Genomic DNA, 26,688 nt, shown 5'->3' on the forward strand with positions numbered 1-26,688 from the left:
CTCGGAGCGCATGACCTGGAATGCTTCCGTGTTAAACCTTGGAATTGTTACATGACTTTACGTCAAGTCACGTTTGGGTGTTGCCATTTTTGGGCACGTAAACTCACGCAAAGGTGCCGCCCTCTTTTGAGAATTAATAGCAGTGTGATTTTGCCAACCACGACATATAAACCGTCGTTTTTTCTTCATTTTGCCAACCACAAGGATTTTAAAATCGGCGGATTTTCTTATTGACTCGTAAATCAGCTGATTTATCATATTGTGTGTAAACTTAAGCATATTTCACATTATATATTGAATCTTCAATTTTAATATATTCCTTTAATACAAGCTCCTGTACATAATGAGTTCTCAAGTCATTGCGCCACCTCCCACTTTCCTGCAAGATCCAGGCACACCACCAATGAACTGGGAGGATTGAAAGGAGTCTTTTATTACTTACCTGGAAACTATAGGTGGCGATGACTATGTTTCAAACAGAAAATTAGCTATTTTAAAACACCATTTGGGAGTGGAAGGAAGGCATGTATTAAAAACGCTACCTAAACCTGTTTCAAGTCCAAGGGTTGATAACAGTGAATCTACAGAACAAGGATCTGGTAATGGGTCTGATACCATACAGGAAGATTCTTATGAGATAACTTTGACAATGCTGGAAGAGCATTATGGCAAAAAGTTAAGCATTGTTGTTGAAAGACACAAATTCTTTTCACGTAAACAGATGCATGGAGAAAAAATGGAGCAGTATGTAGCTTCTTTAAGAAAATTGCTATTACTTGCAGATTTAAGGACCTCAGAGATGAAATTATAAGAGATCAGATGATCAACGCCACAAATAACAAGAAGATCCAAGAAAAATCGTTAGACTTAGTTGACCCCACGTTAGAGAAAGCTATTAGCATAGCAAAGCGCATTGAAAACACCACATTATATGTTAAGGAGCTATCTGTGTCTGACCCGAAGGTTGACAACAAAGCTACCAGTGTGTGCAAAATTGTGGAAAAAACTAAGAAAAGTCACGTTAATGAGGAAGTCAAACCTGTTGCAAAACAAGAAAAAAATGTTTTATCCTCTTTTAATAGTCTTTGTTATAGATGTGGAAGCAACAGACACAATTCTGATGCCGTACATTGTCTTGCATCCAAGAGTAGATGTTATAGATGTAAAAGAATAAGACATTATTCCAGGATGTGTAGAGCTTCCAGTAACTTTCAGTCCAAATCTGTTGTTAATGTTATAGAAGAAAATGTGGAGGAGACTGCAGTTGATAGCGACGTATAAGTATATTTGATTGAGGAGAATGATGATATTGCGAATAATTCTGAAGAGTACAATCCTCCCAAATGTGAAATATCTGTCAATGAAAAAAATGTAAAAGTGTGGGCTGATTCCTGTTCTCCTATCACTATAATTGACAGGCAAGTCTGGAAGGAATTGGGATCCAAAACATTGTATAGTTCAGATGTCAATCCATTCAGTTACGTTGGTAAAAAAATACCTGTTATAGGTTACTTTAAATCTACCATAAGATTTTCAGATAGAGAAGTTGAAACGAAGATATATGTGATAGAAAAAGGAAAATCCTTATTGGGATGGAGCGATCAGAGAGCTTTAGCATTATACTGAATCCCAACCATCCCATGCAAGTACTTTTGAATTCAAATCATCCCATGTAAGTACTTTTGACTGAAGGGGATAACAGTAGTGAATGGGTGTCAAGATTTCCTGGTTTATTTAAGGAAAAATTGGGATGTTTGAGGAAATTTAGACATCGAATTATTTTGAAAGATAATGTCTTACCTAAAGCACATAAAGTCCGAAATGTACCGCTAGCTTTGAGAAGTCCGTTAAAACAGGAATTAGATAGATTGTGCTCGGAGGGTATAATAGAACCAATTGAAGCTTCGGAATGGCTCAGTCCGATCGTTATCGCACACAAACCTAATGGCAGCATTCGCATGTGTGTTGATTTAAGACATCTTAATGAGAATATTTGGGTAGACCGTCATCCCCTCCCACACATCAATGAGATGTTGACCACTGTAGATAATGCAAATTGTTTTTCTACCTTAGATTTAGCAAGTGCGTACCACCCGGTATTATTACAACCAGAATCTAAGCATTTAACATCGTTCATTACACCTGAAGGGGCATTCCAATCCATTCGTATGCCGTTTGGAGTGCCATATGCTTCGGCAGTTTTTCAATGCATCATGCAGGGCATTCTTAAAGATATGACCAATACATTAGTGTTCCAAGACGACATTTTGGTTTGGGGCAAGGACAGGGAAGAACACGATCAGATCTTAGCGATTGCTTTAAGAAAGTTGGAACAGGCGGGCTTGACTATTAGTCTTGAAAAATGCAAATTTGCCCAATATGAAGTAGACTATCTTGGTCACACTTTGTGTAAGGAAGGTATCAAACCCAAGTTTAAATTAGTGGAAGACCTAGAGAAAGCGCCCATCCCTCAAAATAAAGATCAGTTAAGGTAATTTCTGGGTTTAGCTGAGTATTATTTGAGGTTTATTCAAAACTTTTCTAATTGTGTCTCTCCATTGCGTGAATTGATGAAGAAAATTTTAAATTTTATATGGTCCAATCAATGTCAAAGTGCGTTTGAACAAATTAAGAAAGCTATTGTTCATGCAACTGCTTTAAAACCTGTCAACATCAATGACAATTGCATTATTGTAACTGATGCCAGTAGTTATGGTTTGGGAGCGGTATTAATGCAAATTCATGAGGGTAAGGAAAGGGTGATTGCATTTGCTTCCAGAACTTTGAAAGGGGCAGAGAGCACTTATTCAACCATCGAAAAGGAGGCTTTAGCGTGTTGGTGGGGTGTGCAGCATTTTCGGAATTTTGTGTGGGGAATTTGTTTTGATCTTCAAACAGATCACAAACCTCTGGTTGATGTTTTTTCTACGTCGGGTGCAGCAAGGGCCACACCACGCATAGCAAAGTGGATTTATCGATTACAGGTATATAATTTTTGCATTAAATATGTACCAGGCGTTAGGAATGTAAATGCGGATTGTTTGTCACGTCTTCCTGTGGATAAAAATGATGAGGACAACATTGATTTAGATGAAGAAGAGTGGGGCCACACCACGCATAGCAAAGTGGATTTATCGATTACAGGAATATAATTTTTGCATTAAATATGTACCAGGCGTTAGGAATGTAAATGCGGATTGTTTGTCACGTTTTCCTGTGGATAAAAATGATGAGGAGAACATTGATTTAGATGAAGAGTGGGTTGTAGCCAAATTAGAGGAAGTTTGCCAAGCCATAGAGGAGTCTGATTGGAAATTAGCTATTTTGAACGATGCAGTTATTAAAAGAGTAATGGATCTTCTTCCGTCCAAAGAAGGTTGGAAATCACATGAAGATTTAATTATATATAAGGAAGTCTGGAATGAGTTATCGTATGTGAGGGGTATTTTAAGAAGAAGTGACAAATTGGTGGTGCCTTTTTCTATGAGGTCTAGATTATTGAATCTCTTACATGAAGGTCATGGGGGAAATGTCTGCCACGAAAAGGAAGGCTAGGGAGGATTTTTGGTGGCCGGGAATGGATAGAAGTATAGAAAGGTTTGTAAGAGATTGCGTTAAGTGTTCTCGGAGTGATAAGACTCACATTGTGAAGCAAACAACCATACAACATATGGATTGACCGAAACTTCCTTGGGAGAGATTAGCAATAGATATTTGTGGTCCTTTTGACATTCTTGGTGTTGGTAGTAGATTTGCTGTTGTGTTGATGGATTATTTTTCCAAATGGCCAGAAGTCACTTTTGTTAGAGAAGTCAAAACGGAGAAAGTAATTGACTTTTGTGAGGAGATTTTCAGGAGGGAAGGTTGTCCTGCAGAAATTTTAATCGGACAATGGTCCGCAATTTATTTCCGATGACTTCAGTTGTTTCCTTAAAACATGAGGAATTAAAAACATTTGAGAACCCCGGTTTACCATCCTAGTGGAAACGGTCTTATTGAACGCTTCAACCGAGTTTTAGGTGAATGTATTCAAATGGCTATTTATAACAATAAGGATTGGAAGTGTATAGTAAAAAAAATGTTGTGGAATTACAGAACCACTCCACACTCTGTAACAGGGGAAACGCCTTTTTGTTTGCTAAACGGTAGTGTGAGACCTGGGGTCACCAGCTCTCAAGGGGGTAGCATGGCGCGAGCAGCAAGGCAGCCAGGGCCTTTCGTGTAAAGCAGCTACTTAACGCACACATCCAATGTAAGACACAGTGGCGCAATAATGGAGACCACACCAGAAGTTGTATTTGAAAGAATCAAGATCTTTTATATAAGCTTTCAAATAGAGCGTTGCATTATTAATTCGTCAGCATTACATTGAGACATTTCATGAATCACGTTCCGGTTACATTTCCTATAAATGGGTGAACATTTCATTAGATTAATAACCAGATCATCTAGCAGTGAAACACTAGCTGACCCCGCCTGTCGTATCAAACTCTCTGACAGACAACGGGGTAACTGTATTAACCTGGAGGATCCTACAAGAAGCGACTATAGTAATGCATTTAAATATCACATTAGAACCTCTCATGGACGCTTTTCCTTACAGGTAATACAACATATCGGCAAGTACTTATCAGTCCAAGGAACTCCAAAGAACACAACCTTTACTTATTTGCGACAAGCCTTTCTTCTTGTGAATACAGGTCGGCTTGCGAGCTAGATCAGATCCACAGAATACTATGGAAGCCCACCTCTGCAAGAAAATTCAGTACAGTGAAGTGAATCTCCCTCTCATTTCCGGCTTGTACATATGGTGCACTAGGATCAAATCAGGCTTGTGGATACAGTGCACTTATAGCATTTCAGGCTTGTAAATACGGTGCACACTAAACACTTCAGGCGTGTAGATACGGTGCACGCTAAACACTTCAGGCTTGTAAATACTGTCTCTTGAGGCACAGTTGCAGGGGAAAAGGGGCCAACAGGGCCCAGTCTCAGAGTTCCCCGGGGAGGAGCGACCTCAGGCCTCTCCCGGCCTACCGCCCTCCTCCCCAGGGGATTACCTCACTTCTTCGGCCCTCCAGGGTCGGGTTCAGCAGAGGAGAGGGGGTTCAAACCCTCTCGTGGCTGCCCTCGTCCCAGCGCAGTGCAGGCTCAGCTTCAGGGCACCGGCGCTGGGGACGAGGCAGGAGCCGGGCGTGCTTCCCCTCGAGGGCGCGCCAGCCAGAACTGATGGTAGCGCAGCCCTCGGGGGCGGGACGAAGGAGCTCCCCTGTCACGTGGGGTGCGCACTGACTTCGGGCCTACCACGGCCCAGCTCACTTAAGGCGGTGGTCCTCTCCTGGTGTACGGGGGCTGCCGAGGGGGGTAATCTCAGCGCTGGACACCGCGCAAAGGCAGGCGGCCACAGGACAGGCCGGAGGCACCTCGGAGGTGTCGCGAAGGCGGCGACGATGCCGCGATGGTGAAGCGGTCCCCTCAGGCGCCTCGGGGGCTAGTCACAGCGCTTTACACCGAAGCAGGTGAGCGCGTGGGGGCAACTGCGGCGCCTCACAGGGCAGGATGCTTCTTGAGGCGAGAAGCGCCTCAGGATCACAGCGCTTGAACCACAGGGGCACAGTTAGCTCAGGGCAGGCAGTCTTAAATATAGCGCTGGACAGGGGAAGCAGAATATAGCGCTTTCTACACTGTTTAACCAGAACAGCAGAACAGTTCAGTCAGGGGGAGGCAGGTAGGGTAAGGCGGGCCCAGTTGAAAGCAGGGGATGCGCAGGGCAGCACAAGTCCAGTACCTGGTCGATCACCCCAGCAGTCTCTGGTCAAGGAGAAGTAGACTTCTTGGCGCTTGGATGGTTCTGCGCCCTTGGTTGCTGGTTACTTGAAGTTGTTGAGAGGGGGGGGGGGGGTTCTGAGTTGAAGGCTTGCAGAATTTTCCTCAGTCACTGCAGATGGACCCTGGGGTGCCCTACCACTGGGCCAGGTCAGGGGGCTAGCTTGGGACACCTCACCCAGCTTAAGAGGCAGCACCTAAATCTTGTCACTCCCAGTAGCATACGTTCCTCACTAGGCCCTCCCGCCTAAAACTCCTGTGTGGGTTCCCCAGATCAGTGATGCCCCAACTGACTAGAAGGTTTCCCTCCTTTTCCTTATATAGTGTCAGTTGGCAGTTGGCAGTGGCAGTTGGTGCCTCCTCTATGCTGGAAGGTTCCAGGAGCTTCCCTCATTCTAGCTATGGGCAGGCTAGCAGGCTGGTATGGCAACATTGTTTAAGGGTTCCAGCCAGCTCCTGGCTACTAGAGTGCGCCTATACAGACCACGCTGCAGTAGCAGGGGTCAGTGGCAGCCATGTTGGGGGAAGAGAGCACCTGTACCTAACATTGCTTTTAATAATACACAGGGCATTACAACCTCGCAGGGCCTATACAATTACATTATAAAGGGGGGACATCCTGAATTACGGGAAGCAAAAAGCAAAAGATTTCAGTGAAAAGGGCCAAGTCCAACAGGTAGGATTCCATGTTCAATTACGGTTCCGGCCTGGATGGGTAGATGTGGTAGGAGATGTGTTGATGATAAGGTTATACGAGCTAAATTTGAGTCGTATCAGAGTTCTTATGTGAATAGACATAATTCAAATCTACATAGAGACTCTCAGAAATTCGAAGTTGGTGAGTATGTTAGAGTAAAATTGGGAGTATTTCAGCACAAAGGGTGTTCAAAATTATCTGATCCTAAGAAGATCATAATGGTTAAGGGTAATCTTTTGGAACTGTCAGTTGGTAAGTTTTGGAATGCCAATCGACTAAGTAAATGTAATGACACGGAGGTACGTGAATGGTTGTCAAAGGATATTGGTAATGCTTCTGGAATTGATGTAACAACAACCAAGTTTTCTTCCGTTACAGGATCTACTGTTAGTCTACCTAATTCTTGTGCTAAGATGGTTCCTCAAAGACTACCTAGTTCACGTACCAAGTTTGTTCCACAAAAGTTTCAGGATTATGTTTGTGGATAATTTTTATGTATATTAATTTTTTGTTTATGTTTAAAGAAGGAATATATGTTCCATTCTTATGTGATGTCAGGTTGGCTGCTAAGCAACCTCGAGCTTCTACTGCTGGAATCCGGTGTGTGGAGTCCAGTAGAAGACAGCTGAGGTGTTGTGAGCAGCTGTTGGGGGTTGTTCTTACTACCTAAATAAACTCGACTTTAATTTTCAATGAAGGTCTCTTCATTACAAAAACTAGCACCCTTAACTTCTGACTGCTCGGCTATTGGCGCCTGTGAACCCTGTGCTTTAAAGAGATAGAGCAATTTGACAAACTCTTTATGCTGACGTGCTAACATATCAGCAAAAATCCAACAGCTGGCACCACCATTGATTGAAAATTGTCTCAGGTGGATGGCCTTAGATAAAATCTGCTCCTTGATGCGGTAGTCGGCAAAGTTTACCAAAATAGTTTGAGGTAGTTTTGAATTTCGCAAAGCACGAGAGGGAACCGGATGCGCTCTTGTCAAAGTGAGATCGCCTGTACATTCTGAGAGTACACTCTTCTTGAAAGATTCGACCCATTGAAGGATTTGCGACCCTTCACTCCCTTCTGGGACCCCCACTATGCGCAAATTTTTTCCGCCATGAGTGATTCTCAAGCTCCTCAAGCTTATTCTTCAAAGAGACTTTCTCCTTAGTAGCCATGGTCACCTGTTGTTGGGTTCTAATAATTTATTCTTCAAGATGCGCGATCCTCGATTCCGTTGCTTGTATCCTTGCCGGCAAACTACCCACTGCTTCCTCGATCTTTGAGAGACGTTGATGAAGGGATGCTATCTCGTTAGCTTGTGTTGTACAGGTTATCTCATGTAAGATGAGATTCAACATAGTTTTTATGTCAGATTGTAGGAGAGTTTCTTCTTCCCGAGGTTGTATCGACGGGGTGCATTGGAGTCCTTTATTTCCTTTCTGAGTCCCTACTTGCTGCCCTGAGACATCTGATCCTGCCTTACTTGAGATCTGGGGATGATGTTGTGGCTGCGGCTGCAGCTGCAAAGATATCAAGCCCTGCATAGGCTGCTGTAATCGTGGCTGAGGCGATAATTGGGATTGCAAAGCCTGCAACTACACTGCGTAAAGGCTGTTGTCTCGTTGATGAGAGTGGTGTTTGATTCTTTCATCAAGGGTGGCTGATTGTCCCGCAGAGGTTTCAGCTTCCTACGAGGAACTAACTTGTGTCTTGACAGGAAGCACTTGAAATAGCACAGATGGAGCCAGGGTGGCTTGACTTTAGAGAATAACTAATATTCCTTTGTGTTTTACTTAGTGGTATTGATCATTTTCTCTTTTCTAGTTTCTTAAGAAGAAGGAGAGTTTACTTTTCTCTTTCCATCCTCCCGAGCCCTTGCAGTTAGATCATCTTTTTCTGATATTTCGTCATGTGGGCCCGGCTCTTGCTCTGAACATATACTTTCCACCGGCCCTCCTTGCGCTACATTCTCTATTGCTGCTTCCTTTGTTTCAAAGTTCTGGATAGTTACTGACGGAACTTCTTCTGAACTCACAAAGCTAGAGTCTCTAGTAGAGCCAGTTTGTGTTTTTCAACTATATTCCGCTCTTGCCGCTGCTGATGCTTCCTTTGCTTGCGCTAATCGCATTTTGGCTTTCAGACTAGCAGCTGAATCCACTTTAGCCAATAGATTTGTCATTTTTAAACTCTTTTCCATTTTCCCCATAAAAAGCAAGGACATTTTAGGGCGAAGGGAGCTAGCTTGACATCACCTCCTCATCTTACTTTTCTTTCTACTAAACATCTGCGCTTCCCTCCAGGTAGCTTTCCAGTAGTTCGTGCCCTTGAATAAATAGCGCTGCAGCCCTCAGCTGCCATCCTCATCTTGTGCCGCCAGGCATGGAGCAGTTCTTAGATTGTTCCTCCAGGCACCCTGAGCCAGCAAGAAGGAAACAGAAATTCAAGTTCCCCTCAATCAGTGCTGGACACCGCCTATCAGCCGAGCCTCAGGACGCGCAGAAAACCTTTTTGTCCCTCGGATATTCGACCCAGCACATTTACTCAAACACAGGGAGCCTGGAAGAATGAACGAGTCCTGCCTCCCTACTACTGCTTCTAAAGGCATTTAACTACCTAGTGACCACCCTCACAGAGAGGAGCGATTATGGACATTCATTCAACTCTAGCATCAAATCTGAGAACTGTCCGCATCATATCAGGACCCCCCATAACTACTCAAGCTCTGCAAGAAACTGAAGAGCTGTCTATTCAACTAGGAGCCTGATCAGCCTAGTCATTTACTCCAGTGCGTAGATATCCCTAAGGTGATAAGCGTGCTAGACAAATCCTCATAACATAGCATGGCTTGTGACCTTCAGGTGTGGGTCAGGTGGGCAGTCACCCTACAGGTATGTCTTGGTATAGATTATGTTTTGCATATGTGATCCATATACGCCTCTGGAAACATTGGGAAGACCTTCTACCACGAACAGAAAAGTTATCAACTTTTACCAATTTGGAAAAACTCCACACTTCTCCAGACTCCAACACCACCACATTTTGTTTCACTTCACTTACCACAAAAGGACCCATGAGTTTTGACAACCCTTTCTTCACCATTCCAGATCTTTTCACTAGCACCTTATCACCTCTTTTCCAATTAGCCATATGCACACAATTCTTGTTATCAAAATACTTCCTATACTTGTCTTGGTCTGTCTGCCTACGAAGCTTCATCTCACTCTCATACCACTTCTTCTCCGCTCTAGTGCTTAACTTTAGGCAGGCTGGACTGAGCTTGCAATGAGGCTTCCTGTCCCTCAATACTGTAAATGGTGAAATACATGTTGCATCACTCAGTGTAATACAGTGTTCCCACCAGGTTTCTCTTAAAGCATCCCTCAAAAAGTACTTACCAGAAGAGCACGCTGCACACAGCTTTTCACAAGTCTATTCATGCTCTCTGCCAAACCATTCGCGTGAGACGAATAAAGAGCTGTCTTAAGACCTCAAGAGCTCTTCTAGGAAATAACACATCTCCTGGGTCAAAAATGACACCATTGTCCGTGACCAGACTTTCTAGTATACCTCCCCTGGAAAACTCCTCTTTGAGGAAATCAATAACTGTCCTGGTGTTTACCGCAGAAACACACTTCGTAACAACCCACTTGGATGTATAATCCACTAACAGCATCACAAACCATTCATTCTGGTCGAACAACTCAAACGGACCTGCAATGTCCAGCACCAACTTGCTCCACGGTTCCTCTGGATCATCAACAGGAGCCAGAGGACCAGTGCAACTCCTCTTTGACTTGTTAAAGTTAGCACACTCGTGTATCAAGAGGGAGAGAGAGGACCAGATAGCTAGCCCGTATCCCCGTATTATATATCATTTAATCAAAAAGAGGCTAGCTGAGGTGAAGGGGAAGGGGGTTGTTTAAACAGTATTCTAGTTTAAAGGTATACGTGACTCAGTTTTGTTTTGTCAGACGGTTATGGCACCTGGTAGGTGTGCTCATGAAGCCCTCACCCACCAACCTAGTTGGTGGCATGCTTCATCATCGGGCCCACCCAGTAACACCTAACGTGTCCCGGGTGTGCTACGACGCCTGGAGACAGCGGAGCAGGTATGTCACTGTGTGTGCGGTGAAGAATGTTTTGAATGTGAGTTTAAAACTGCTTGGCGGGGGTCCCAGTACCCGAAGGTAGGACAGACTTTAATACCTGGGCCTCAGTCAGCGGTTAAAAATAAGGCAGGTGGACGTTAGAGGCGAGTTACGGCCTCCCACGTCCTTGGTACGTCAACATGTTTCAGCCAGTGCCTTATGGATATGCTGGCTTTCTTCAGGACGATTAAAAAGTGTGTGTGATTAAAACTAGTGGACGTGTGATACAGACTATGTGTCTACACGCCCTAAAGTGTATCTATGTGTGAGGATTCCCTTCTCAAGACCACGCTAGTTTTTAGGATTTGTTCTTCAAGGTTATTGAAGAGGCAAAGTAGTTGATCAGGATTACTGACCAGAGCTTGCTGTGGACCTGTAGTGCCTTCTTCGCAGAACCATAGATACACTTTAGGGCGTGTTAACTGCTGACGGAGGCCCAGGTATTAAAGTCTGTCCTACCTTCGGGTACTGGGACCCCCGCCAAGCCGTTTTAAACTCACATACAAAACATTCTTCACCGCACACACAGTGACATACCTGCTCCGCTGTCTCCAGGCGTCACAGCACACGTTAGGTGTTACTGGGTGGACCCGATGATGAAGCATGCCACCAACTAGGTTGGTGGGTGAGGGCTTCATGAGCACACCTACCAGGTGCCATAACCGTCTGACAAAACAAAACTGAGTCACGTATACCTTTAAACTAGAATACTGTTTAAACAACCCCCTTCCCCTTCACCTCAGCTAGCCTCTTTTTGATTAAATTAAAGTTAGCACACTGCCAACAATCTTTAACAACTGCCACCACATCATGATCCATTCCTGGCCACCAGCACCACTCACGCAATCTTGCTTTGGTTTTACTTCTACCCAGATGCCCTTCTTGAGCCCACGTTCATCAGTTTTTCTCTCAAGGCACAAGGAGGAATAACTTGTTCCCCCCAAAATATTTTTCCTTTCACAATGCATAGTGCTTCCTTAACCTTAAGAAAACCACTGAAGGCTGGGGAATATCTCGACTGTCTGACCATCCTTTCACAATTAACTCTTTATGTTTTTCCAAATCCAAATACATTTCTGCATCTTCCCACTCACTGTCTTTTAATGCTGGTTCACACACCCAACTCACCAACCATGTTTCAGAGTTGCGTACCCACTCCACAGCTGGCATCCAGGATAGACAGTCCGCGGCACAAGTCTTAGGTCCCGGGATATACTCCACTGTAAAATTGTAATTGGACAATCCTTCTGTCCACCTTTTTACCCCGGGAGACAAATTCTCTAAATCACTACAAGTAAAACACCTACTAAGAGATCTATGGTCAGACCGGACCGTGAAAGGTAACCCCCACAAAAAAACCTGAAAATGCAAAATAGCCCAATACGCAGCCAAGGCCTCACTTTCAAGAAAGAATAGTGCTCTTGCGCTACTTTCAAAGAATGTGAGCCAAATGCTACCACCTTCAACTCACCATTGTCCACCTGGGCCAGAATAGCACCCAGCCCCTTAACACTGGTATCAGCAGACAAATGTATTTTCATTAGAATCAAAATTACCCAAAGTTGCCAAACTCGCAATACAAGCCTTACAATCTTCAGTCTACTCAGATCGGCTTCCTTTACTAAGTAAGATCCTCAAAAGTAGAGAAATGCTGGCACAATTCTAAATAAACTTTTCACAAAACTCTGCCAGCCCAAAAAATGAACACACCTAGTCCTTATTTTGTGGTCTAGGAATTTGCACAATATTACTCGCCAAATCCAACTTAGGACTAATCCCTTCCCCAGAGATGGTATGGCCCAAGTACATGACAGTTGGTACTCTGAACTTACACTTCTCCTTCACCATCAACCCTGCCTCCTGGAACTGCCTCAACACTCTCCACAGAATCTCATCATGATCCTGCATATCACCACCATAAACCAAAATATCATCCTGGAAAAACAACACCTTGTCCAAACCCTCCAATATCTTCTTCATGAAGCTCTGGAAACATGCCGCCAAAGAAGCCAGACCAAAAGGCATGCGAATGGAACGAAACGCTCCCAGGAGTCACAAAAGAAGTGAGATTTCTGGAGTAAGCAGTACAACCTGATGATAAGCAGAGGATAAGTCCATGACACTAAAGACCTTAGCGTCCTTGATCAGTGCCAATGTCTCTGATATATTTGGCAGTGCCTGTCTGTCAACCCATATGTACTTATCCAATACTTTCAAGTACACACACATGCATATCGATTTCCCATCGTCCTTGGGTGCCAAAACGATTAGGGCCAACCACTCTGAAAACTAAATTTCCTCAATCACACCCTTTTCTTTTACTTTATAAGCTCCTTTTCAAGTTGTGCTAGCATCATATGAGGAACTTTCCTTACTTTAGAAACAAATGGCGTAGCATAATTCTTCAACACTATTATGTGCTCAAAATCCCTTAACAATCCCAACTCACCACTAAACCCTGTTGGAGATTCTGTGAATATGCCTTTTGGATGCCCTTCCTCAACCATCAACATGACTTTCTGCTTGGCACTGGGGTTTAAGGTTATCCCCATGTCCTGCTGATGCCTCCAACCCAGAAGATTGTCGCTCCTACTGGCCACATACACCTTCCCCCAAGTTTCACGATCTTCAAATTGTATTCTCATCACAGAGTAACCTAACACAATTATTTTCTTCCCTCCATATCCAACAAGACTTTATGGCAGAGTCTTACAGAGTTTGTTTTTTCTCACCAAATAACGGGTTCCAATTCTTATCCACAATCATGGTATACGGGGACATCGGATTAGCCAGAACTGACACGCTCTTTCCATTGACCACTATCTGACACTCCGGCATCTCAATAGGATCAGCATCAAGCAGCCCATCATTCCTCACTCTGAACACAAACTTACCCTCCTCTTCATCAACACAATTCACACTTTGTTGTTTGAAATGGGAACCTCTGCACACACGAGCATGGTACCCCATATTACCACACTTATTCCAAGTTTTAAATCGGGCTTGACACCCTGGGAAACATGCCTCTCACTACCACACTAGAAACATTTCATCCCATTACCTTTGGGATCATTCTGAACTGGTTTCTTTTTACTTTCCACATCTCTGTTTTTGACAATCTCTTTATCTCTAACACTCATATTTCCTTTCACTTCATCAACAGTTGTGTAAACTCCTGGAGAATCACCTTTCTCTCTTTCAACACGCATTACACACACCGACTTAATAGTGTTTTCCATCGCTTCCACAACAAATATTGCGTACGTCAAGCATGGATTTCTTGATAACAACGTCTCCTGATCCTTGGGATTGTTAGTGCACCTAACAATTTGATCCCTCACCAAAGAGTCTGATAAAATGATCAAATCACAAGTGTGAGTTCAGGTTTTCAGTGCCACAACATAACTTACAATTTTCTCCTGCTTCCATTGCACTCTAGAGAAGAACTTGTGTCTTTCCAACACCACATTCAAACGCAACCCAAAACGCCTTTCCAACATCATCACAGTCATGTCAAAAAGCTTTGGGCTCCCCTTCACCATTCCCCATCTCAACTTCATCAAGACTCTCATAAACATTCCTGCCTTCAATGCCCTAGTTATGCAGCAAAATAGCTTGTTTCCGAACCGCCGAAAACTTCTCCCCCCTCGTAGCAATGATATATGAATCAAAAATCTGTTTCCATCGTTTCCAAGGGAAAACTGGATCACCCTTGTCTGAAAGAAAGTGAAAAGGTTCCGATGTTTTAGACATGCTGAAAGGCAATTACGGTAAATGCAGCAGCAAATTTCAACAAATGACTAGCTCCCTTCCAATACCCAAACACGGTCTGAATGTTGGTATCCAGTTCCTTTGGAACACAAAAAAATGCTGTATGCCCACTAGTGCCAAAAAAACCCACAAGAACTCTGGTATCGTGAATGGTCAAGGAAAAGCAAAGAGGAAAAAAATGCACTTCCTTGCACACAACACTAGGTGTGCCAATCACCAAACTGCATATGGAAAGCACAATAGAATGGTGTGCACCTCATCGAGCGAATAGACACCACACCAAACAATGAACTCCATGAGGCAAAAGAACCACTGACAGAAGAGAGATCCTTCCTAGCCACAGATATCACACAATCCTTCAGGCCGGTAATCCCACAGCCAATCAGCGAAAGCTCCTCACAGCCGCCAAAACCTCAGATCCGCCTGATGTTCCTAATAGAGTTTGGGGACTGAAGTCTAGAATGCTGACTTCTTACCTTCCTCTCCAGGTTTCCTCAAAAATGGCACCAGGATATCATGTAGCGTGCTCTCAAAGGGAATTTGACTTGGTTATCTAAGCATGCGCATGTCGTCTTATCTCAATAACAGGTTGGGCACAATCTGGAATTTCACCATACACGTCCTTAGAAGCAGATGTCACCCGACATAATTTTTTTTGCTCTACACTATTGTGATATAACTTTTCGTGTTACTGTTTATGAATAGTTTGATTTTCTGTCAATATGACAGGTTACATGCCTATATGAAATGAGCTTTTCGTTTTGTCTTGTAACTTCTCAGAAGAACAAATGTAGCAGTACTATATGACATAGTATCAGGTACTTTGACCGAACAATACGGATAATTAGGTGTGGCCAGATAGAAGCTTGTTTTGTTGAAGTGTCTAATCCTTCCTCTAAATTTCTTATACAGTTTTTACAAATATACAACTTCTTTCCACATTTATCTAGGAAATTGATGTCTGTTTGGGACTATAATATGGTAATTTGATTTGATAGTGAACACCATTTATTGTCATATAAAAGTTTGTGAGACTTCCAATAGTTTTACCAAATCATGAACGCATACCACAGTTATTTTTCAACATCATGTAGTAAGTTAGAAACTAAGAAGACTGCATCTACACAAATTTGGAGGGAATTGGAAAATGCCTGTCATTCCCTCGAATCTTGTAGAGGATGAGTTTAGTTTTTTTTTACAAGTAGCCTCTGCCTTGCACCAGAGGTTTCAAGTAGAATTGCCATTAGTAGGTATGAGACTCATTTATGGAATCTTTGAGCAAGCCAAGACTTACTTTCTAAGTGCGAGATTCATTTCAAATATCTGAAGATGCTGGTTTCTGGATCCATCAATCAAGAATTAAAGACTCGTTCTTATGTTCTGTCCAAAACCCTGTGTAATGTCACAGGTATGTGCCTGGTTAGGTAAGCAACAATTGGAAATTTGCACAGCCAATGGTGTGCCAGGGTAAGGCAACAATGTTTGCAAGAATTCACCACCCTCACCCAAAGGTGCAACAAAGATCTGCCCACTGGGCCTAAGAGAAACATTGAGCTCAGCAATGAACGTGAAAGCTGAAGCAGGGAAGAAGGACCTTGTAGATGATGTAATGCAAGAGCAATCTCAACATGTAAAAAATCTGAAATAGGAAAAGATCTGGGCTAAATAGTGGAACTTGAGAAAAAAGAGAGAATGATGGATGAAATAGAAGTAACAGATAAGGTTATGTCAGTACAGATGAACAATTTATAGAATGGACACCGAGAAAGGGCGGCATTGAGGGCATGAGTCCTCAGGAGAGGGACATACAGGGCTTGTTGCCGATATGTGGATCCTATATGCATATAGAGATGATACCTATTATGATTTACTCGCCAATGATTATGTTGCCAGGCCAATACCTGCCGAAAAGTACATAAAAGTATTCACACAAAATAAAAAAGCTGGAGCAGAAATAGAGAGCAGAGTTCACCAATAGGACCATGACGACTATGACAACAAAATCAGGGTCAGATTGTTAGGTTAAAACTCATGCTTATTGAGGGTCTTGATGCTGGTAGAAAGGTGGACATGTCAGGCAGAACAGCTACTACAGAGTCAACACAGATTCAGTAGGTTCTGAAGCCTCAGCTACAGCAGAGTGTGGATAGTGGTCTTGAGGGTTCCAAAGCATTTAAGGCCGGAGCAGTAGGAGAATGTTGTTCTAGGAGTCCTGTGGGTTCCGTGATGTGGGACCTGTAGAAGATAAGAGTCTGCAGCTCTGAAAGGGTTCAGAGTTCACTCGTAGGAAGAGCTACAGGATACCACATGCCCAGCTCCTCGAGACAGGCTGCTAACACCCCTTCCTAGGTGGCATCCAAGGAAGGGGTGTCAAAGCAGTGAGGAATTTTAGAGAAAAGGCAGTACAGAGACCGGTGAAGTCATCGTGACCACTGTCTCCAACATGCGGATGAGGATGGGGAGGGGGTCAACACTACCCAAGACATTCAAGGGGGCAGGATGGAATCAGGGATGGATTGCTATGTCGGTCCTTATCATAACCTGTGCGGGAGGGCAGAAACTAGTTAAGTTGAGATATTGGAAGAAGTTGGTGGGGATGCGCCCCCACATTCCTTAGTAATTCTTTAGGGCGGATAGTTGTCAGCTAACATAACTAACCATCCATCAAGTAGGAAGAGCCACAAGAACTTCTAGAACAGACTTACTTAATGTATTTAACAACCATAGGAAGGGGATGTGGAGGAGTGCACATTGCCCAATTAAGCCACAGTCCCTTCCTGATCACATGCAGAAACACCATGTCTATTTTCCCCATAACATTTCAAAGGCAAACGTGATAGACAGTCAGCTTGCACATTATTCTAACCCGGTATGTGGATAGGCAGTCAGCTTGCGCATTCTTCTAACCAGGTATGTGCTCAACACAGTAACAATACTCTTGAAGTCTGGAAGCCAGCCTAGTCTAGCCCTTACCAGTTACGCCAGGACTCAAAACTTTGAGTAAAGCTTTATGGGCTGTACCAATGCAAAACTTCAGACCCCATAAAAAGGTCCTAAAATGCTCGACCAACCAGGCTACTGCCAGAGCTTCACACTCTATAACAGAACAGTTGCTCTCACATTCCAACAAAGAGAGCGAGTCAAAAGCTACATTTTTTTTCTAGTTTCCACATGTACCTGGGACAAGACTGCCCCGAACCCACACGCACTGGCATCTACTGTCAAAAATATTTTGAGCGGAGTGTCAAATGGAGCAGAAAAACCTGCCCCACAAATGTCCATCCTTATCAAATCAAATGCCATCTGCTGAACATCGCTACAAACAAATGTGCACCCCTTCTGCAACATCATTCTGAGATCTTCAGTTTTTCCTGCGAAATTGTTAACAAATTTGGTATAATACTCGATCAAGCCCATGAATGTTTAGAACTGGTCTTTATCATGAGGAACAGGTGCAGCCCTGATAGCCCCCAATAAGTCAATCTTGGGTCGGACTCCTCCTCCAAAATGGTATGGCTGAGGTAATCTTTTTCCTCCACTAGGAACCTACATTTGTACTTTCTCAAGGTAAGGCGGGATCTTTAACACTTAATTGTGTATTCCATGTTATACCTAGATGTCATGTTGTGATGGGCTTTAGAACGGTTTTCATGCAGGATTCCCTCAGAGGCAGTTACCCTGGGGCTGGCGAGGGGAGAATCACGCTCCTCGTGCGTGCTCATAAATAAAGATGTGTTTTACCCTTACAACCATGTGGAGTTTTCACTTCAACAGAGCGCCATAAAATAAATGAAATAGAGAGATTCCTTGCTATAGCTGAACCAAATGTTTTATCCTGTTGTGTCAATAACACAGGTTCTGCACTGTTCGGATTTAGTGCTATACACAATTTTCTTTGGTCTTTCCACCCTAACACCGATGGTACCCTTAGCTGAGACATATAGTTTACTTGTGGTTTCTCTGTCTTTGAATTCAAATTTCAATTCTCTGTAACCTACGAGCTGTATAGGTTCTCCTGTAAATGTTTTAATTTTTAGCGTGATATCTGGAGTTTCCATGCTTTGACCTAGTGCGTTCTGAAATGTTTCCCTCCATATCTTTCGGTTGACTATTGTACAGGGTGATCCTGAATCCACAACTTTTTCAATGCTCACTCCACCAGTTGCAACTTTACACATAGGTTTCCTCTTCTTATCTTTCTCTTTTTCTTGATCTTCAGATTCCTCATTCACATTAAGTAAGCACAAATTATAATCTGACTCTTCAGATGAATCCCCCTCATATTCTTCGTGTCCCTCAACCAATCTGTCTCTTCCACTCATTTTTCTGTGATACACTTTCTGAAAATGCCCCACTATGCCGCATTTACTACATTTTACATTGCGTGCAGGACATTTCCAGTCATTAGCCAGATGTTTGTGGCTTCCGCATCTCTAACATTTTCTTTGCGGTCCTCTTTTCTATCCCCTATCTGATCATACATCACACTTTCTCTACTTTTGCTCCTGCTTTTGGCCTTATCCTGCTACCACTTATTTTAGCCACTATATTAGGTTCCTCCTCTTTATTTTACTTTCATTAATTACTGCCTTGGCACACCTTCCTGTCAATTCTGACCGCTTAACTATTTCTATTACAACATTAAGTGGTTTTTCTCCTTTAGCCCATAGTACATCCTGAACATTTGGGATTACTTGCATACATTACGATATGGTCTCTAATCAAATCATCATCCAGTTCCCCAAATTTGCATGTAAGCGCCAAATTTTCTAGTATTGAAACATGGTCTTCTATACTTTCATCTTTCTCTTGTTTGCGGGGGTAAAATTTATATTGGTTCACTGCAACACAGACGGTAGGCTTGTAATAACTATCTAAATCCTCCAAAGCATTTGTGAACACATCACCCTGTGCGCCTTCCTGTACCTTCTTATTAATTTTATTGTACTCCTTAAGTCCACCAGCCCCCAAACAATGTAGTAATATTTTCTTTTTCTCTTCTGGCTTAAGTGGTTCATCCTCATCATCACATGTAGAAATGTTGAAATACTCCCGCCATTCTTCCCATTTCAATGGCGGCTCGCCCGAAACTGCCAAATGCGCTTGCGGGGGTAACAAGTTGTATTTGTTACTATTGGCCATGATTTATTGAGATTGCACTGCACAAATTATTATCTCAGGAGTGGTCCGCAATCCCTAATATGCTTATTCACAGCTCTCAGTAAGGTTTCTTTTGTATACAGCATATAGATTTTATTTTCCCAACAATTCTTACTTGTATACCTCATGTTTCAGTTTCTTGCCTGTAGAATCCTACACAATATGCGCTTTCACATGCCCCAGTATCGTGCCTCCTTTATTTCCACTATCGTGAAATTTGCATGCCGCTTTTTCCGCTTTTTAAGTATTCAAAAAATGGCTCCACGTATACGTGTTCACAGCGCGCAGAAGTCTGCACCGCCGACTTGAACTTCACTCAAAATGGCTTCAGCGCAGCCATTGGCCATTTTCTAAAACCACATGCCATCTGTGAACTTCTTTGACCTTAAGGGGATCAGAAAATGTATTCAACCCAAATTCCTTTCTGCCGAATTTGACCTTGACCAAATCACCCACTTCAACACTTCCAGTTTTAATCAAAGGACTTCTGTTAGGAAAAGAAGTATTCTCTTCATAAAACCAATGAGGAATTAACTTGGTTTTCGCTACTCTACCTCGCATTTTCTCAAAAGGAACACGCATTAACCTTGGAGAACCATTATTAGCGCCACCTGGAGACAAAATTCTTATGCGTGGCTTGTGATCCGTCCCCAAGGAAAAATCTGAACCCCACACATATGTGCGAAAGTGCAATACACCCCATGCAGCAGCTAAAGCTTCACTCTCAATGGCAGCGTAGTTTCCCACTGAACTGCTAAGCGTGCGAGAAGCGAAAGCCACTGTTTTCTCAATACCATTTTTCTTTTGCGAAAGAATGGCACCAATCCCATGACCACTTGTATTAACTGTAATTTAAGTGTCTCTACCAGGTTCAAAAGTAGTGAGAATTCCAGCATTAACAATTTCATTTTTTATATTATCAAAAGCTTCATTTTGTTGAACATTCCCAAAAAATTGTACACCTTTTCTAAGTAATACACGTAAAGCTTCAGTCTTATTAGCAAAACTAGGAACAAACTTAGAGTAGTATTCGACTAAGTCCAAAATTGTTTTTGGGGTTAGTCGAATACTACTCTAAGTTTGTTGTTCCTTGTTAGAAGGAGTAGGTGCAAGTCTAGTGGCTTTCAATAAATCTTCCTTCGGTTTTACTCCAGATTGGGAAATGGTATAACCAAGAAAATCTATCTCAGTTATCAGAAACTTGCACTTATCCTTTCTCAAAGTAAGAACAGCACTAAGCAAAATTTGTAAAACTTTAGCTACATTGGAATTATGTTCCAATTCATCATCACCAGTAATGAGTATGTCATCTTGTGAAGTAGTGTGGCTCACTGGTTAGAGGCGGCAGACCTGAGAGCAGAGGACGGCCTGGGACCAGGGTTCGATTCCCGGCGCGGCAGGTTTCTGGACCAGGGTCAGCGGACTCGATAATTCTCTCGCCTCGGTGCCCACTCTGATCATCGATCACACTCGGCAACTCTGGGCATTAGCTTGCCTCATCTTCACTAACGGCCCCACCAGACCGCCGGGGATGCCTGGTCTCACCCTGGAGATACCCATTAAGGGACCATCTCTCAGGGAAGCCAGGAAGGGTTTCGCAGCGGTCGAAGCGCCTTGGGACCCTACGGGTAAGTAGTGCGCTATATAAATGCCTATACATACATACATCTTGAAAATAATGTACATGTTTCCAACCCTTCAACAGGGAATGCATCATACATTGGAAACCGCTAGCTGCTGAAGCCATATCGAAAGGAAGCCTTTTAAATTGAAAAACTCCCTCAATTGTTAAAAATGCAGTTAACTTCCTATAATCAGGGTGTAACACCACCTGATGATAGGCTGACCTAAGATCAAGTTTACTGAAAAATTTAGCCTTATCCATCAGAAGGACCATCTCTGAAATATTAAAAAGCGGGAATTTGTCAACAGTAATATTTTGATTTAGAGACCGGAGGTCCACGCAAAAACAAAGCTTCCCATCTTTCTTTTGGGTAATGACCACCGGAGCAAGCCACTCTGGAGGCCTCAACCTGTTCTATGATGTCCTGCTTCTGAATATCCTCAAGCATATCCCTAACCTCCTTTCGTATAGCAATAGGAATTATTCTGAGATTATCTTTGACTGGTTGTGTATTTTCTTTGAGCCTAATTTCATGGATGTACCCCAACAGCTTACCCAAATCAGGTCTGAAAACAGAACTATACTCTGTTAAAACAGAGTCTAAATTGGGAAAATCATCAACAACCAAAACTTTGTCAACAGACCTAGTATCTAAAATAATATGAAGGTCATGTTGTTGTACCAATCCTAAAATTGCTGGACCATCATCAGAAATGTAAACTTTTTACCAAAGCTGACCTTTCCTTAAATTCAAAAGTAGTTTCCATGACACCCTTGATATTGATTACTTCACCCCGTAGCCTTTAGGTGTGATATCACTAACAGAGAGTGAAAAATCAGGCCATAACTCATTAAAATTGCGAAATGGTATAATGGTGAACATTGAGCCAGGATCAACTAACAGTGTAACCGGAACTCCATTTAAGATAAAAGGTAGCCCCAGGACAATCATCTTCAACACAAAGTGAAATGTCAGGGGAAACTAAATCATCATCATCAACAAAGGCAACTCTATTCATAGATGGATTTTTGCACACTTTGCTGATGTGGCCTCTCTTCCCACAATTCATCTCGAGCAAAGCATCCATAAAAATCTGCAGCACGAGTCATACTGCCACAACAAAAACAACCTATAAATGTATTCTTGTTATCAGAGAAATTTCCTCTTGACTTTATTTTTGCAGCAAATAACTTGGACTTGGCATCAGAAGGCTTAGCAACCATGGACTTTGCATCAATGTCTGAAGAATTCCCTTTATCATTTTTGATCACCACATTTATTGTGTCTTCTTTCTTCGCTTCAAGAGCGTGCATTTATTGCATGCATTTATCTGATTCCTCAACGACTTTAGCGATGGCAATTGCTTCCATTAGTGAAGGATTCTTAGCTGCCCAAAGCTTTACTTGCATCCTTTTATTTTTACATTGTACAATTAATTGGTCTCTGATGAGTTGATCAGTCATTGGGCCAAAATCACATTAGACAGACAGTTCACGTAAAGGGGTTACCAGTCTCTTTATCCTTTTGAGGAACTGTGTAAAATGTGTGTCTTTGCATCACAATATTGACTTGTTTGCCAAAGTATTTTGAAAGTCTTTGTTTGGCCTCATTATAGGGATTATCAATGGGTTCACCATCTGCACCTATAATTTCAGGCAAAAACTTGAAGACATGTTGCCCAGCTTTCCCAAAAGAATGGCTCTGTTCCTTGAAGCTTGAAATCTGAGACCATCAATAGTTTCTAAATAATTTTCTAAGATACCAATCCACTCTTCCCACTCAATTGGCGGAGTGTCACCCTCAATAAGGAACGGAGGGGCTGGAGTTATTGTTTGATTGGCAGCCATGGAAGTACAGTTGCACAACTGGTGGAAATATAAACAAGTATTGCTGTTGGAGATTTATGCGGATTTAAGCCAATGCAGGAGTAATAATCAATTGATATTTAGCAACAATGAGTAAGTAAAAGACCAAAAGAATAAATCAGATATAATTCCTGGTTGAGAGAAAGGGGCAAAGAAAGTTGATAAAATGTTGATAAAGAAAAGTAGTGCAGAAAACACCACCACGATAAATTATTAGCACAAATGTATATAGTCACTTGTGGTTGGTAAAACAAAACTGCATTCAAAATGGACGCTCATTACGTGCTACGCGTAGAAAACACTCGCGGTTGGCAAAGATTGGTTGGTATAAAGAAAGCTGCATTCAAGATGGTTACACGTAACGTACCTGCTGCGCGGCTTGTTAGAGATCACTGTGTCTGTGTAGCTTCTACGCGCAATCACTCGTGGTTGGCAAAGACTGATTGGCAGCGATAAAACTGTATTTAAAATGGTGGCACGTTACGCGTGTGCGTGCCTTGTAATCATAGTGTTGCTTAGCAACGCGCTTTGAAGTGAATGCGCGCGCAACCGTCTTTATCCCAAGAGAAAGCAGGGAAAAGAGCGGAAATATAAAAAAAATGAAATACCTCAGAGGGAAAGGAAGAAAAAGTGCATCAACTTACCAATTCTGCTTGAAGATGTCGGATGTTTTAAACGAAGCGCTGGGTCCGAGTAGAAAAACGGGACAAGAAACTCTAAGTCACTGTTGAAGTCACCATGAAATCGTCGCCAAAATGTTCAAGTTAGCAACAACCAGGTGATATTCCAAGAATATATGCTTTATTGAAGTTCAATTCAACAGCGTAAGGTCTTCCGCTCCTGCCTCAGCAACTGCCACTCTAGAATCACCAGGGAACCTGGAACGAACAGGAGTTCCAAGTGTGACCTAGTAATTCCACGCGGCTGGTCACAGAAACAGGAGAAAGACATCGCAACAGTTTATTCTTACATCATGATACAACACACCGGCTGGAGCGGAGTGCAAGCGTCGCAGCCAGCCCGATAAGAAAGACACCAACTGTCTTATGTCAACTGTCAAAGGGGAAATATCAGCTGGAATGCCAGTTGATGTCATAGCTGGGTAAACGCGAGGGCAGGGACGCGCGAGGAGGGGAACTGGAGCCTAATAGGGACACAATACCAGCAACAACTATTGAAGTGCAACACAACAGCTTTGCAGCAGTTTCAAGATCCTCTTACAGTTTCAAGTTTATCATATTGGTGTAACTTCTGGTATTTATCTGGTTTCGGGACCTCATTGCTTGACTTTAATCACAAGAAAATGTGACTCTGAAGTATCACACATTGGTCTTTGAAGTTCACTCATAAGTACACTGAAACTTTGAAAATGTCACACTAGCAATCTCAAACCTTGGCAGCTAAATAGAAGAGAAGAAGACAGTAACCTCGAGTTTCCGGAGGCGAGACTAAACGTTCGCGCCATCTGCGAGTGCAAATAGAAACAGAAAGAAGTCAATCCTTAATTTATGCAAGTGAAAGCATTTGGCTTCACGGCCATGGGCATAAAAGTCGTCGCTGACTACCATTCGTATTGTAGAGGTAGCTGTAGGCTAAGGCTGAGCATATTGCGTCACAGGAGGACAGTCTACTACACTTACCCGTTCGGGGTACTCCTTCGTCACGCAGTCTGTACACATTTCACCTGGTCCTCACTTCGGAGGTGCTGCTCTAAATATTATCGTTAATATTATTTGGGGGTAGTTTAGCGGAAACGCAAGCGATGAGGACCAATTCCTCTTTCACTACTCCGACTCAGTCACAAAATTGGGTTCCGCCTTTCAAGGTGCACAGCGGGCGCCATCTTGAAACGGATAGCAATGGGCACCGCTAGACTAGAAAGAAACCTCGAAACACGTTTGATTTCCCATAAACTAATCGACTAGGAATTCAAAATAGTTTAAACTGTAGCTTGTTGAATAATTATGTCACTGATTCTACTTTATTTAACGGGGCATGTGAGTCAACATATATTTCTAGCATTGCCTCGTTGGAAAGATATTTATTTTCAAACCACATAACACCCTGAAGTTAAAACAGTGTTAGAGCAATATGGTAGTCACGCGCCTTTCTAACTCAAGGCAGACCCGAGTTAGTTATTTGCTCAAGTAAGTTCCTTTTTTCCTTTCACCGACTTTCGAACGTTCTATGGTCTCTTATCTCTCTGAAAGAAAACTAGAACGCATACTACAATCACGTGACCTGGAGAAGACGGTTCTGACAGGGGGCCATAATGCCTGAATTACCTACTGGCAGGGCTTTGGGATGAAAAACTGGGGTGTCTGTCAAAGATGCGTGGCCAATGTAATCAAGGGCGTTGCTTTAAAAAACAAAAGCTAAAAATCTGTGTTTAGCATAGTGTAACGCTGGACTTGTATTTTGCTGATTCTGTCATTGCCTCCAGATATATGATACAACAAGCAACATCATACCTACAAGAAGCAGTCCTGTCAAGTATCACACAATAGGTGTGACGCTCACGCATTTCAGTGCGGTGATCCGCATCACCGCACTGAAATGCATTGTCATGCATTTTGCCACCTGCCAGCGCGCACCTCCAGCGGCGCCTGTGCACCGGCTCTTTGCTGCTCCAGAGAGAGACTGCATTGCTGAGCTCCTAAATAGTTAAACAATCTCCTCCTCTCAGCTCTGGTGGCTGAGTCAGAGCGGCGCTACAATGTATCGAAAATGCGGCGATATTTGCTGCGGCGCCAGCGTGGCGCGCTGCTTACACAGTCCACACTACTGCCAATTAGGAGGGGGGAGGAGCTGCCCTAGTCTCAGCAGTGTCGATGTATGTTACTGCTGTCAGTCACAGCACACCATGGGGGCTGGGATTAATCCAGATGTGCGTGAGGCAGGCGACTATTTTAATGTAATCAGCCGATCTGCAGCAATGGGAACCGTCACCGGGCTGCTGAGATAATGCGGACTCCGGCATCCGCTTTCGTGTTTCAGCAGCGCAGGGCACACCAGTGATTGTCTTTCTGCACCTGTGCTGTTGCTGAGCCTTAGGATTCCTGGCCGGCATTTACCACGGCCACGAGACAGACCTTATGAATTCTATTTCAGGACAGGAGGCTTTGATTATGCTATCTCATTTCTTTAATGAAATGCCCAGCAGCCATAAAAACAATAAACTACATTACCCAGAAACACATGGGCAACAACCATAGTCAGGGGTATAAAATGGCATAGTCACTCTTTCTTTGCTGCTCCGCAGCCAGTTAAGTGCTCTCTTGCTTCTCTTTGCTATTTTGCTGTTTGATATTGTGTTATTGTTGTGTGCTGTATTAGCGCTATTTGCCGCATTACCTTCACGCTTTGCTGTGCTTCTTGCGGCTTTGTGCGTTCTCTGTGTGCCGCGTTAGCTCTCTCGCTTTGTTTTCATTGCGGTTCCATTTCGCGCTTCAGCGCATCTGATCCTTCGCCGGTTTTCGTTGCCGGCGGGTCGGGGAGCGTGTGCTCACCTCCCTTTCAGCAGTCGGGCGCCTCGCACCTGCCCTGCTTTCAGTTGTGGAGAGGAATTCCGGGGTTTGTGGACGCTCGAGCTGTAGGCGCGA

General features: G+C 43.2%; 1 protein-coding gene across 1 annotated transcript in view; it reads right to left on the bottom strand.

Annotated features, from left to right (window-relative positions):
- The window catches only part of CHURC1 (churchill domain containing 1), a 67,471-nt gene extending 42,582 nt beyond the window's left edge, over positions 1-24,889 (bottom strand). The window contains exon 1 of the mRNA XM_086937104.1: positions 24,727-24,889. Coding sequence (XP_086793230.1) covers positions 24,727-24,765 — 39 coding nt within the window. The 5' untranslated portion in view covers positions 24,766-24,889. The remainder of the gene's footprint in view (positions 1-24,726) is intronic.
- Positions 24,890-26,688: the final 1,799 nt, after the last annotated feature.

This window comes from Lissotriton vulgaris, chromosome 9 (assembly GCF_964263255.1).
Source record: "Lissotriton vulgaris chromosome 9, aLisVul1.2, whole genome shotgun sequence".
Classification (NCBI taxonomy): Eukaryota; Metazoa; Chordata; class Amphibia; order Caudata; family Salamandridae; genus Lissotriton; species Lissotriton vulgaris.